The 12,989-nt window shown below is 39.4% G+C and overlaps 1 protein-coding gene and 1 long non-coding RNA gene across 3 annotated transcripts; both read left to right on the top strand.

The window, feature by feature from the left end:
- The first annotated feature begins 910 nt into the window (after positions 1 to 910).
- Positions 911 to 7,628, top strand: atp6ap2 (ATPase H+ transporting accessory protein 2). 2 transcript variants are annotated; one of them, XM_040005805.1, is made up of 10 exons: positions 911 to 981; positions 2,326 to 2,483; positions 4,976 to 5,106; positions 5,216 to 5,344; positions 5,437 to 5,532; positions 5,626 to 5,763; positions 5,870 to 5,923; positions 6,028 to 6,177; positions 6,268 to 6,387; positions 6,768 to 7,628. In XM_040005805.1, exons 1-10 carry the CDS (start codon positions 926 to 928, stop codon positions 6,960 to 6,962), a joined length of 1,227 nt encoding a protein of 408 aa, XP_039861739.1. In that variant the 5' UTR covers positions 911 to 925; the 3' UTR covers positions 6,963 to 7,628. The 2 variants fall into 2 exon arrangements, with proteins under 2 accessions (XP_039861739.1, XP_039861740.1); XM_040005806.1 differs by lacking the exon at positions 911 to 981 and adding an exon at positions 1,789 to 1,817.
- Positions 7,629 to 10,987: 3,359 nt separating this feature from the next.
- LOC120717645 lies at positions 10,988 to 12,456 on the top strand. The gene is made up of 3 exons (XR_005692242.1): positions 10,988 to 11,122; positions 11,381 to 11,470; positions 11,827 to 12,456. It is a non-coding gene; the product is annotated as an uncharacterized LOC120717645 (long non-coding RNA).
- The last annotated feature ends 533 nt before the right edge of the window (positions 12,457 to 12,989 follow it).

Genomic DNA, 12,989 nt, shown 5'->3' with positions numbered 1-12,989 from the left:
ATGTTTTTTAAAGATAGGATAAGAAAGGCTTTATTTAAGGTAAAGGTTGGGGTGGAAAATTCTAGTTTTGACTCATCAAAACAACATAGTTATTAAAAAGTAGCTTTAACTGGGTAGAAAAACAGTATAGCTTAATTACATAAAAAAAATCCCCCAAAGAGCTGAATTAAATACAAAAAACAAAGCAAAATAGAAACTTATTCTAGTTTCTTGCAAGAGGTCACCACAGCAGATGGATCTGCATGTGTAGTTTAACAAAGATTTTTACTCTGAATGCCCTCCATGACATAAGATTATTCATCAGCACCACAGTTTTCCCTCTTAGTCTTGAGCTTTCAGGTGTGAAGCAAAATAACAAATAATAATAATTTAAATAAATAATTTACTGCATATTTTAGGAATTCTGTTGTTACAGAAGTTGAAATCATCATCATCATTATTATTATCATTATTATTATTATTATTATTATTATTATTATTATTACTACAGCTAGATGGCCAGTTGGTAAAGGGGTTAAAGTGGAATTTGGCTGTAGTGGCTCAGCGTGGGGAAAAGAATGACACCTGAGAATCAAAAGTCAAAATTCTGAGAAAAACGTCAAAGTTCTGACTTTAGTCTCAGAATTCTGAGAAAAAAAGTCAAAGTTCTGACCTTAATCTCAGAATTTTGAGAAAGTCAGATTTCTGAGATTAAAGTCAGAATTCTGAGAAAAAAGTCGTAATTCTGACTTTTTTTCTCAGAATTTTGACTTTAATCTCAGAATTCTTACTTTTTTTCCCTCAGAATTCGTCAAAAGAAAAAAAAAAGAAGACGTGCCCACTTTTTTCTTTTCCAATGTCCCTTATCCTCTTCCGTATCTTCCGTACTTGTCAGCTCTAAATTTCCAGTTTATTAAATATCATTGAGCAATCCTTACCTTTAAACATGGCTGAACTGGACACTACAACACAGTGTGGTGTCGAAAAGGTGAAGCTGAAACGGTAAGAAAAGAAAATTAAACTAAAAATAAATGCAGCAAAATTTGATAAATGAACATGCAATATGTTAGTTGGGCCTTCAGCTGCAACAGTAGTACCAGCAACAGCTCAGTCTCATAGGCACCGGAAGCTGTTCTTGCTAGCACCATCCATTGAGAAGTGCAGGAGGGAATCCCAACAGCAACGTAAGGAAGAGGTGAAATTAGCCTGGTAATAAATTATATGGAAGGAGATACTTAGGAAGGGAGCGACTCGAGGATTCCAGTAAAATGAATGCTTACTTTTACTCAAATCCACCATGACACCTCATGTAACATGTAAATTTAAGAATATTTATTTTTTGTTACTTTTTAAACGTTATTTCTGTCTCTAGTGGAGTTTAATTTTATATTGTTCTATCTTTTTAAAAATATATATCTTATTATATCATATTTTTTAGATGCTGGGTGACTTGTTTTTTCCTCATCGCACTCACTTCATTGTAATGTTGACCCAGTGTTAACCACAGGTGGCTAAAGTGCAGACCTTCCTTGCTTGAGTTGAAGTACAGATACCCGTGTTAAAAACAAACAAGCAAACAAACAAAACAACTTTACTCCAGTAAACCCTGAAGTACTGAAGAAACTTCTTTACTCAATTAAACATGAAAGGTACCGGTGTTGGAGTTAATTCGGCGTTGGTTTTGTGCGCATGCGCCGCGTCTGCGCAGAAACATTGGGTAGGATGTTTTTCCAGGTAGGATGGATTCCCAGAACACCTCGGCTCCAAAATGTACTTAAAGTAAGACAGTAAATATTAGCTCCTTGAAGGACAATTCTTCTAAGCATGTTTGTACAAAGGTAACTGAACCTTGTGCTATATTAGTGTAATAATAAAATGATATTAGTGCATGAAAATACAAATATTATTCAAATATACACTCTATTTCTAATTATTGTAATGAGCTTGAATGTGTGATGCAGAACACATGCAGTGAAAGATAATTTAGGACAATGACTATTTTTGTTGCGTACATCATAGAAAGTGACTACACTACTAACAATAAAATGAATACAGTCAAGGTTATCGTGGAATTCAGCACGTAGGGGAATCCTAAGAGCTGTGTAGTGGCTCGGTATTGGGAAAAGAATCAAGTGAAGTAGAATAGCGCAATAAAATCCATAAAGCAATATAAAACAAAAATTGCTAACGAAATACAGTAAAACAGAAGCACAGCAAATACTAGATAAGATTAAGGTGTATATAGGGTGTAAAGTTTAGTTGAAGTATAACTATGATGTAATAAAATCTCCTTGGAGAAACATCACAGCGACGTTTGGTCGTCAGCGAGTGTTGTTTCCCCTCCAGTCCAGCAGGCGGCGGTAGCGCACGTGAAGTCCTACAAGAGCGAGACGCAGGTCAGCTGATCGCTGCTGTAGAGGAGAGAGAGATGTCTGTGAAGATCTTGCGAAGGATGGAGTCTGTTTTTACCGTCACTTTGACCTTCTACTGTCTGTTCACAGTCGGTAAGAAATACATAATAATAGTTTTCATTACTGACGCATTGGGGTGTTTCCCTCCCCCCACGTATTTACGTGTAATAGTACAGTATCTTATATGCGCTGAATGGCAGGTCGCTCGCCGAGCCCGGAACATTGTTAGCGTTGCCGTTTAACTCATTGTAATATTTCTGTGGCCAGACTCGTACGACCGTGCTAATATAAACGAGGAAAAGTGGAATAATAACTCTGCGGATGCTGAGAATCATTGTTCGGCTTTGGACTATCATCAAGCGGAAGACCATAGGGTTAGCTTGTTGCTAACGGAGATTATAGCTCAGTCGCTTCTTAAAATCTGCCAGTGACGACGAGGACGTGGTTAATATTCGTAAGGACGAGGTTGACAAATTCGTCCAGGTCATGTAAAAATGAAGAAAGTACTAAATATACGGCTTCCTGGTAGAGGGTTACGATTTTACAGAAGCCTGGGTGGTCACGTGACATGCTCTACGCCACTGGTTCCCCTTTATTCACCATCAGCTCTCTGTCACGAGTTCTTCCTCCATCCACATGAAAGGTGAGGGGCGATAGTTACTGAGCAGGCTGCTGCTTCTTGTGTTTGCTGTAACAGTGAGATAAACTGTGCGCCATCCTCCAGCAGCTCAGGGCTGACAGTCAGTAAACGTTATAGTGTTAACGCCTTATCACTGTTTATATAAATACTTTTAACTGTTTCCTTATTCCTAAGGGATTTGCAGAGATTTTTAAACTGTATGCCGTTCCAAGGCCTCCCATTTATCCAGGCTTGGGACTTCCATTGTACCAAAAAGTGATTGTCTGCCAAAAAATTATTGCCCACATTTGAACTGTTGCAAATGACGTGTTGACCTATAATATGTCAAACACATCTCTAATGAATGATATCAAGTAATTTTGAGCCAGAATGAACATTCCTGTCACAAGGTTGAAGACGTAGAAGTTTATATATTCTCTCTTTGTCCAGGTAAATTTATCATGTATATTAAAAATGTCTTTTTCAAGAGATATCTGACCAGTAGGGTAGCAGAAATGGCAATCACAGTGGCCAAGAAGGACCGGATTGATTATAATGTAGGTACAGTAAGGCAGAGTCATGCAAAACAGGTAATTTCTTTAATTACGCATATCCAACTAAGCGTCGCCACTGTATTGTCATGGTGGACAGGTCTGCAGTCTGTCACAGGGCTAAGGCGCAGACAGACAACTCTCATTCACACCTACAGACACACTAGAGCCTACAGTTAGTGTAAACCTGTGCATGTCTTTTGACTGTAGAAACCATGCAACCATCTGCAAACCCATGCAGACTCCATAGGCTGGATACAAACCAGTGAGGCCACAATGCTGCCCTCTTTGGAAAAACAGCAAAAAAAAAAAATGTGTCATTATGAATCACATGTGATATTTATAGATGTAAAACAGTTTACTGCCATGAATGTGTCAGTCTGGTTCTAACACTAACAAATATTGGCCCTCTTGGTTTGGTAAGAAAAACTGACATTTACTTGGAGTCATTAACCCTGGTAAACATAATTGGCTTTGATTTTATTGTAATGTCCCACTTTTCATAATTATATTGTAATGTTTTGCTTTCATATGTAGCTAATAGATCTAGAGGATCTAGATTTACTGCTACTGAAGCCTTGAAACAGATACTTCAATCAATCAATCAATCAAGGCTTTATTTGCCACGTGCAGGTTGCCCTGCAGTGAAATACTTTAGTGCGAACAGCTCATGAATTTCAAAGCAGTTCTACAGTCCAATACTGGTCTCGCAATCTCCTGTTGGAGAGCCGCGAGCTTCGCCATACTTGCGCTCTGTGATGTTGTCATTCTTGTGCTCAAAGAGCCGATTCTGAGAACTCACGACTTAATTGTCAATATGTTGATAAAAATCACTCTGTATCTGTGACAGGTAAAAGAAATGGTACAATACAAGAAAGTATTCCTGTGTAACTCGACTGGATCGTCTTACTCACTAAACTAGCCTGAGGGGTGATAGCTAAAGTTCTTGCTAGATGGTAAATATTTTAAGTAATGCTGTATTCACTGAGTCAGTATTCAGTACAGGAGCAAAAGAAGTTTCCGGACAGAATTGGACAAAATTCGTTGTAATTTAATTTTTAAATCATTCACAGAAAAAGTAGTACATGTACCATTCTTTCAAAAACTTGTGCATGTTGCCATGTGACGCTTCTTTTTGTTCCTTTTGTGGGAATTTGTGATTGCAAAATGGCCACGTTTTAAAATACAAAATTGGGCAATCAGTTGGATACAGAAAGTGCACCGGGCAACAGATAGTGACTTCACTGGTTATTTTAGTTTTGTTTGAAGTTTGGTGGTGATTGGGATCAAAAAGAAAGCTAAGCTAATAATTATATTTGTAGGTGGTGATATTTTTTTTTGTCTTACTTAAAAAATCAAAACCGTACCCTATTCTTTTCCACTTAGATTTACAGTCCTGCTGTTTTTCCCCTCAGGTGTCCATGGAGACAGCTTCACTGTGCTGCAGGCTCCAGAGTTTGTGTCCTTCCAGAAAGGTGACTGGCCGGTTTCTGGAGAGAAGATTCCAGACCTTGTGGCTTTAACCATGGGCTTCTCAGTTCAAGAGGTGATTCGTTACTTCAACTCATGCTCCACAGTTTTATTAGTGTTATAGAAGAAGACTAAGCTCATAATTACGCCAGCTTAAGCTCTACTATGCGTGTCCAATTGCACAGGATCTATCGTGGCCAGGCCTCCAGGCTGGTCCGTTGTTCCAGCGGCCCCGGGCCAACGTTCTTGTGGTAGTGAGAGGAGTGGATAGCCTGGCTCTGCCTCAGAGCGTGGCCTCATATCCCCTGGAGAATGTAAATATGACCGTTTTTGTACATCAGCTTTTTATCTTGGTATAAATAGAAGTGTAGACCTGTATATGAGGGTGCTATCTTCTTTTCTGCAGCCCGTTCCCTTCACCATGGATAGTGTTGCAGAGACTGTACACTCTTTGTTTGCTGAGGACACCCCTGTAGTCCTCCAGCTGGCCCCCAGTGAGGAGGTAATAAAAGTCTGCTGATGTACTTCTTATCTGAGACATCCCTCTTGAGGCACTGTTAGTTATTTACTTTGACCTGTCTTTCATTTCTGTCAGCGGCTCTATATGCTCGGCAAGGCCAATGCTGTGTTCGAGGACTTACCCGTCACGTTGCAGCAGATCCGGGCCCGTCTGTCCCAGGATGGCTCAGTGCTGTCTTCTCTTCCCCTCAACTCCCTCAGCAGAAATGCAGAGGTCAGTTCTTAGCCACGTTTAAAACCAAAAGACTTAGTTCTTACTCCTTAGTTAACCAAAATTCCTTCCTTTGCCTTTCTTACCCTTTTATTCTTATTTTTGTTAGGCCGATTTGCTCTTCCTGTCTGAAGTCCAAGTACTGCATGATATCACCGCTCTGGTGAGTTGTTCCCTCGGACTGAAGCAATTCTTTCCACTTACAAAAAAAAAAAAAAAGGAAAAAGGAGTTGTGTTTGACGCAAATCTTTTCTTTCCCTCCTGTAGCTGCAGAGACACAGACATTTGGCTAAGGACCACTCCCCTGACCTGTACTCGTTGGAGCTGTCTGGCTTGGAGGAGCTGAGCCGGCTCTATGGTCCAGACTCCCCTCAGTACCGCGATGCCACGGCCCTTCTCGCTTCTGTCCTTCAGAAGGTTAGAAGAAGATCTGAAGAAGCGATACGCCTCTGCAGCTAACAATTTAACCACATTTTAACCGTGTGTGTTTTTGTTTTTTCATTTCAGTTTGGGCAGGATGTGTATGGTCTCTATGGCAACAGCTCTGTGGTGGAGGTCGTTACAGTAAAGGCCTTTGAAGCTCCTTTAACCAGGAAGTCCCGCTCAATCCTGGAATCCAGACAGATTGTAAGTCTGGGTCAACCTACTTTTTACTTTCTGATTTTCTGTTTAGTGCCAACAAAAAGGAAATAATGAGTCAATTGATGATTATATATATATATATATATACTGTATGCCAGAGGAGATACTTGCTGAATATGACATAAATGTACCAAATTAGAATGGGTTTATTTACATTTCAAGCACATTTCCTGTAACACATGTAGTTTAGAGGTCTGCGTCATGTAGCAGAGAATAGCAGCAAAATTACTTTTCTTTTTGAGAGGCGTTCATTCAACTGTGTGGTGATTCTGAGTTTGTTTTGTTTCTTAGCTGCGGACACTGACACTTTAAACTAGTTCCAAATAGCTGTTTTAAATTTCTTGACTACTGCAAACATTTTTCAGAGTAACCCAGGCAGCCTTTACAACCTGGCTTACAAGTACAACTTCGAGTACGCCGTGGTCTTCAACATCGTGCTGTGGCTCATGATCGTTCTGGCACTCGCTGTCATCGCCATCGCTTACAACCTGTGGAACATGGACCCAGGCTACGACAGCATCATCTACAGGATGACCAATCAGAAGATCAGGATGGACTAAGTCCTGCCTGTCAAATCTCCTGCTGTCCCCTTAGAGCCCTCTAGTGAATGTTTGTGTTTTGTGTGAGGTCTCATTTAGTGAATAAACTGTGAGAGTCTGATGGGAGGAAGACCGTAATACCACTCACGTCTTTGTTTACATCTCTGGCTGCAGAACCTACAAAAATATTAACATTTCGTTAGCGGCTCCTCAGTTTATCTACAGCGGTATCGTTCTTCATGTCCTGGGAGAACAAACTGAAACTTCCTCTCTATAAACTCACAGCATTCCTTATAAATTTAACCCCTCACTATCTGTGTCTCATCTGTTTTTCTTGGTGATTGAAGTTGTTTTTTGTTGTTGTTGTTGTAAAAAATATATTGTAATATGAAAGAATGACAGTTATCTGGTTTCTCTGTGAAATTGTTGTGCTTTTCTTTCTGTGGGAAACAGTTTTAAGTTAAATGAAATTTTATGTGTATATATTGAATATACAAATGCAACTGTATGAGAAATGGCTGTGCTCTTGTAAAAAGATGTCAAGTAGACTTCAGCGTGCTTCTATTCTAGATTGCAGATGTGTTGGGACACAAATACTTGATCTAAACGTTGTTTGTTAGGATTGGATTCGAATAAATGAAGCTCTGTAAATTGCAATATGTGAATGACAATAAATTATTAAATGGATCACCCTGATTTTTATTTACTCCTATATACCACACACTGCATAATTATGAAGCTTGATTAAGGTTTTATCTAGTATCTACTAGAGATGGCACGATACCACTTTTTTATGTCCGATACCGATATCATAAATTTGGATATCTGCCGATACCGATATGAATCCGATATAGTGTTTTTTAATCAACAAAACTGTTTTTTTAAAATATCTTGCTGCATTTTGTATAAGTTCATACTCAATTTTAAAACAACAGCTACACTAAAGCTATTCTGTTATACCTGTATGCAAAAAAAAAATATTTCATAGTTCAGCAATACTGATCAATCTAATAAACTTAAACCTACACCATCCTCCCTATTCTGGTATTTTAAAGAGTACTTAGTATTTAGGAGTATTTAAAAGTAGAATGGGAGGCAGAGCCTTCAGTTTTCAGGCCCCTCTTCTGTGGAACCAGCTTCCAGTTTGGATTCGGGAGACAGACACTATCTCTACTTTTAAGATTAGGCTTAAAACTTTCCTTTTTTTCTAAAGCATATAGTTAGGGCTGGACCAGGTGACCCTGAATCCTCCCTTAGTTATGCTGCAATAGACATAGGCTGCTGGGGGATTCCCATGATGCATTGAGTTTTTCCTTTCCAGTCACCTTTCTCACTCACTATGTATTAACAGACCTCTCTGCATTGAATCATATCTGTTATTAACCTCTGTCTCTCTTCCACAGCATGTCTTTTATCCTGTCTTCCTTCTCTCACCCCAACCGGTCGCAGCAGATGGCCGCCCCTCCCTGAGCCTGGTTCTGCCGGAGGTTTCTTCCTGTTAAAAGGGAGTTTTTCCTTCCCACTGTTGCCAAAGTGCTTGCTCATAGGGGGTGATATGATTGTTGGGTTTTTTTCTCTGTATCTATGAAGCGCCTTGAGGCGACTTATGTTGTGATTTGGCGCTATATAAATAAAATTGAATTGAATTGAATTGAATTACTTAGCATAAATATTAAGTAACCTAACTAATAGGGTTCCAACTCCCAGCAACAACAAAATAAATAAATAAAAAATAGGGAACCACCCCTTACGCTCCACCTCATGATGCTTAATCGACGTAATCAACCTTAATTTGATGCAGTGTGGAAAAAAATGCACAGAAATCAATTATTTTTCAAGAAATATTAAATATAGTCAACATCTTTCTTCAACAAAATTGCAGACTGCACAGATGGTACCTTCCCAAAGGAAAAAGTACTATAGCTTACTAGGATATATATATTAGACTTAATAGTTACTATATACAGTAATTGACTTCTATTCATTTTACATCAAATTAAAACTTTGGGTGTCAGATAATTATTTATTAAAAGCTAGACATTTTAAATGAGAATAAGAAATTAAAGTATGTCTTTGTGCCCCCTTTTCCCTGTTAATGCCCTATCGGCCCCCCTGGCTAAACTTTGCTAGATCCGCCCCTGCACAGTTACCAGCCGTCAGCTGCCTAGAAAAAGATCCTAGAGTAGAAAGTAATATTAAATACATTCTAACAACAGCTGATCAAGCTTAAACGTGCTGCTGTTGTTCAGCCGCTGGTTTCCTCTTTCTGGTGCAAAGTGGGCCAAAAGCAAACAAGAGACACGGACTCGCGACAGAAAAGCCGATCAGCTGATCAGTTTCATGATTGAAGTAGCAGCAAGAAGAGGCAGTCGCTCCATATATCGTTTGTTAAGCTTAACGCAGGAATGCTTTACAAACATTCAGAGATGGACTTACACACTTGCTTTACTTCTCTCGGGGATAACTTTGTCGGAGATGAAATGCCGGGTTGCTAGCGAAGCTCCACATGCTATCCAGACCACCGACAGGTCCGCATGCCACAGCCGCTCTATCACGTGATGCATACTGCTCCGACGTGCTAACGTTCTGAGGTGAGTTACGAGGTGCTTTTGTGATATTTAATGGATCGGATTACATTTTTTATTTTTCTCCAATATCCGATCCAGTAATTTAGGTCAGTATCGGACCGATACCGATACGTAATATCGGATCGGTCCATCTCTAGTATCTACTAGACAACACCACTCTCCTGGGTTCTCTGCATTGGCCTCCTGCACATGTTAGAATTTATTTTAATATTTTACTGGCCACTTAAAAGTCTCCTAGATTTGGCCCCAAGCTGCTAACAATTATTGACCCCATATGAGCATGAGGCTGTATCCCAATTCAGGGTCTGCAGCCTTAAAGTACGCAGCCTTAACGGTCCACAAGGGCCACGTACTCAAAGACCGCTAAGGCCGGAAGTGCGAGGCTTGTGAAATGGGACGGTCTAGCCTCCGTTGCGCTGCCCAGGTTGCCTAGCAACCACGATACTAACAGCTGGAAACGTTTCATGCAGCATTGTTTGACAGAAATGAAGGAGAACATATTTTGTTCATTTGTTTGTTTGTTTCTACATGAGCTTTGATCATTCTCTGTAAGATTAAGGTCAGCTATTGAACGGCGTATATTTTAAAGTAAAGGCTTTAAAACCAAGTTAGTACAAACGTCACTAATGTCACATAACTTTGCCGACATGTGGCCGCCAGTAATGTTTTAATGTTCTTCGTTATTAAACATTTGCACATAAATAAGTGACATAATATTCAGTACTTACTTAAAGTTTACTCTTCGGGCGCCCCTCATCCGCTGTTTTTTTTTTCCCAGCAAAATTATCCACACCCACCGCCGCGCTATGCATTCTGGGATTTGTTGGGCCACGAAGTCTACACCGCCACACCCTTAAAATTCAGGGAAATGAAGGACGCATTTGAGGGTGATTTGAGGGCCGCATTTCGAGCAGTCTTCGTCGCGTCGCTGTGACGTAATCGGCCTTAAAATGCGGCCTTTAAGGCTGCAGACCCTGAATTGGGATACAGCCTGAGTTGCCTTGGATCCACATTCAGAGCACTTACAGCTGTTCCAAAATCAAGAGTTAAACCTAGAGGTGACTACTTTTGCCATCAGGGCTCCTCAACTTTAAAATGATCCACCTGAGGAAATCGCTTCTTAAAGCTCATTTCAATAGACTCGCTTGTATTTGTTTATATTTGTATTATTTTTGGTGTCATTGTCTGGCTTCAATGCCTGCCTACCCTTTTAGTTTTTTTGAATTTGTAGTTCTATTAAATCTGTAAAATCTGTTTTGAAAGTTGCTGTATAAGTAAAGATTATTATTATATTTTATTAGATATCCTGTAAATGTTACGTCAACCCCAATTCTGTATAATCGTTCTTATGTCACCACTGCACAGGTATTGCTCATCGCACATCGTCTTCATTACATGTTCAGCTTTCGTAACAGCTCAGCCAATCAGAAAGCAGGGTTTCTTGAAGCCCCGCCTCCGGCACGATATGCAATAGGTTGTGAGCTTTTATAACCATTCGCGGACACAGGAAGCTGTGTGTACCTGTTACGGAGAAGTTTACGAGAAGTACAGATTGACACTGGACAGAAACGATGGTGTGACTGCTAATAAAAGGTAGGAGACTTTTCTGAAATCCCTGTTAAACTGTTTCGCGTCCACGCAGTGTTTACATTTTTTCCACAATAAGATCTACCTATCTATGTGACTGTATATACAGTGTATACATGTGGCTTGGCTGTATATTTATATATTATATATTTTATATACACACACGTATAGATAGACAGATATGTACAACAAAACATTACACAAAGCACACTCATACTCATAGAAAATCGTGTTGTTTTGTTGTGTTGTTGTTTCATATTGCAGCTAGCATCTACGTGGTTAGAAGGATCCGGGCTTCCATCGCTGAAGGAGAGCAACAGGAGAAGCCCATCCTGACACCATGTAGTGTTATTGGTAAGATAATAACCAACTAATGGAAATAAACTGCAAGCAGGAAAAAAGTTCAAACTGTCTATGACTGTGGATGTCGCAGATCTTCGTTAAATGTTAGCTGAACTGTGCCTCTATTTATTATTTTTCATTCTAATGAGTCATTTTTGTCTTACACTTATGCAAAACATTAATTTAGTAAACAAGCAACACTTATTTTTACCAGTGAACTGCACATATAACATAGTTCTTAAGACATTACATCGTTAAGCATGAGATTAGGGGTATTAGCGGTAAAGACAGAGTGTGCGTGTAGATTTATGCAGGAGCATTACACTGTAAATATCACTGACTCCCATGTGTTTCTCTTGTCATCTTAGCTGGAAAGAGAGCGGGGCAGGGGTTGAGAGAAAAAGCCTCTGCTGCATCACTGAGCCCAGGATCTGATGAAGGCGTCTTAGAAGCAGCAGGGCCGGGGACGTCATCAGAGACAGCCGTGCAGAAATGTGGCTCCTGACGTTAAAGACTACGCTGGACACTAGGACCATGGACAAGTCAATAAAAATAAATAATCGATTATTTATTTAATTTCATTTTTGGGGGGTACTCATTCATTTTATACACTAAACAGTTTATGTGTGAAGATCTACATTGTTATTTTTCTTTTACACAAAAGCAAACATCAAACAAACAAGAAATATTATTCCAGCACTGTCCATGTTGTATGTTGTACCCAGTGGTCAAATTTTTATTACTTGAAACATTTTGACTTGCCACACCATGAAGTTAGCATAGCTAATAGAAAATATCATTATAATAACATTACTCAAAATCTGTTTAAAAAAAAGTCTGCATATGTTATCAAGTGTGAGTGGTAGGTCAACATGTTCTCTGTAAGTAAAATCTGAAGTTTATCTGCTGCAGTGTTTGAAGGCCGGCTCACCAACCTCTTTCCAGGGGCTGAGCTGGCCTGATGTTTCTGCTGTTACATCAATAAATTATAAAAATGCTCTTGTGGTCATATTTTCTTATATAAGGAATAAGAATGTAGCAGTAAACATGCATTGACAATAATTGTGAAAAATGAAAATATCTATGTAAAAAATGAAATCTTCAATTATTTTATTTTAGTAATAAATGAGTGAGTGGCCGTTCTTTCACTGAGTTAGTTAAGGATGAATCTGATGAATGGCATTGTTTTTTTGTTTTTTTAAAAATTTTTCTACAGCTTTCAGAAACAATTTTGCTTTTTGATTTCTACATTTTTGAAAATATATCTATTTTTTTATTTCAATTATGGCTGAAGGCTGTGGCTGAAGCAAAAACCCAGGTGGGGGAGGAGCTTGGAGAGGTTTTCGGACCGTCTCCAAGAATTTCTGGCAAAATTGTCAGGCAACTCAGGAGGGGGAGCGGTGCTCTACTTGCACTGTGTATAGTGCAGGTAGAGCACTGCTGACTTCGACTGAGGATCTTTTCAGGTTGTGGAAGAGATATTTAAAGGATCACCTTAATCCCAGTGGCGCATCTTCCGTGGAGGAAGTAG

The sequence above is a fragment of the Simochromis diagramma genome, unplaced genomic scaffold, assembly GCF_900408965.1.
Source record: "Simochromis diagramma unplaced genomic scaffold, fSimDia1.1 OVJJ01000501.1, whole genome shotgun sequence".
Taxonomy (NCBI): Eukaryota; Metazoa; Chordata; class Actinopteri; order Cichliformes; family Cichlidae; genus Simochromis; species Simochromis diagramma.
This window is presented reverse-complemented; position numbering and strand designations above follow the sequence as displayed.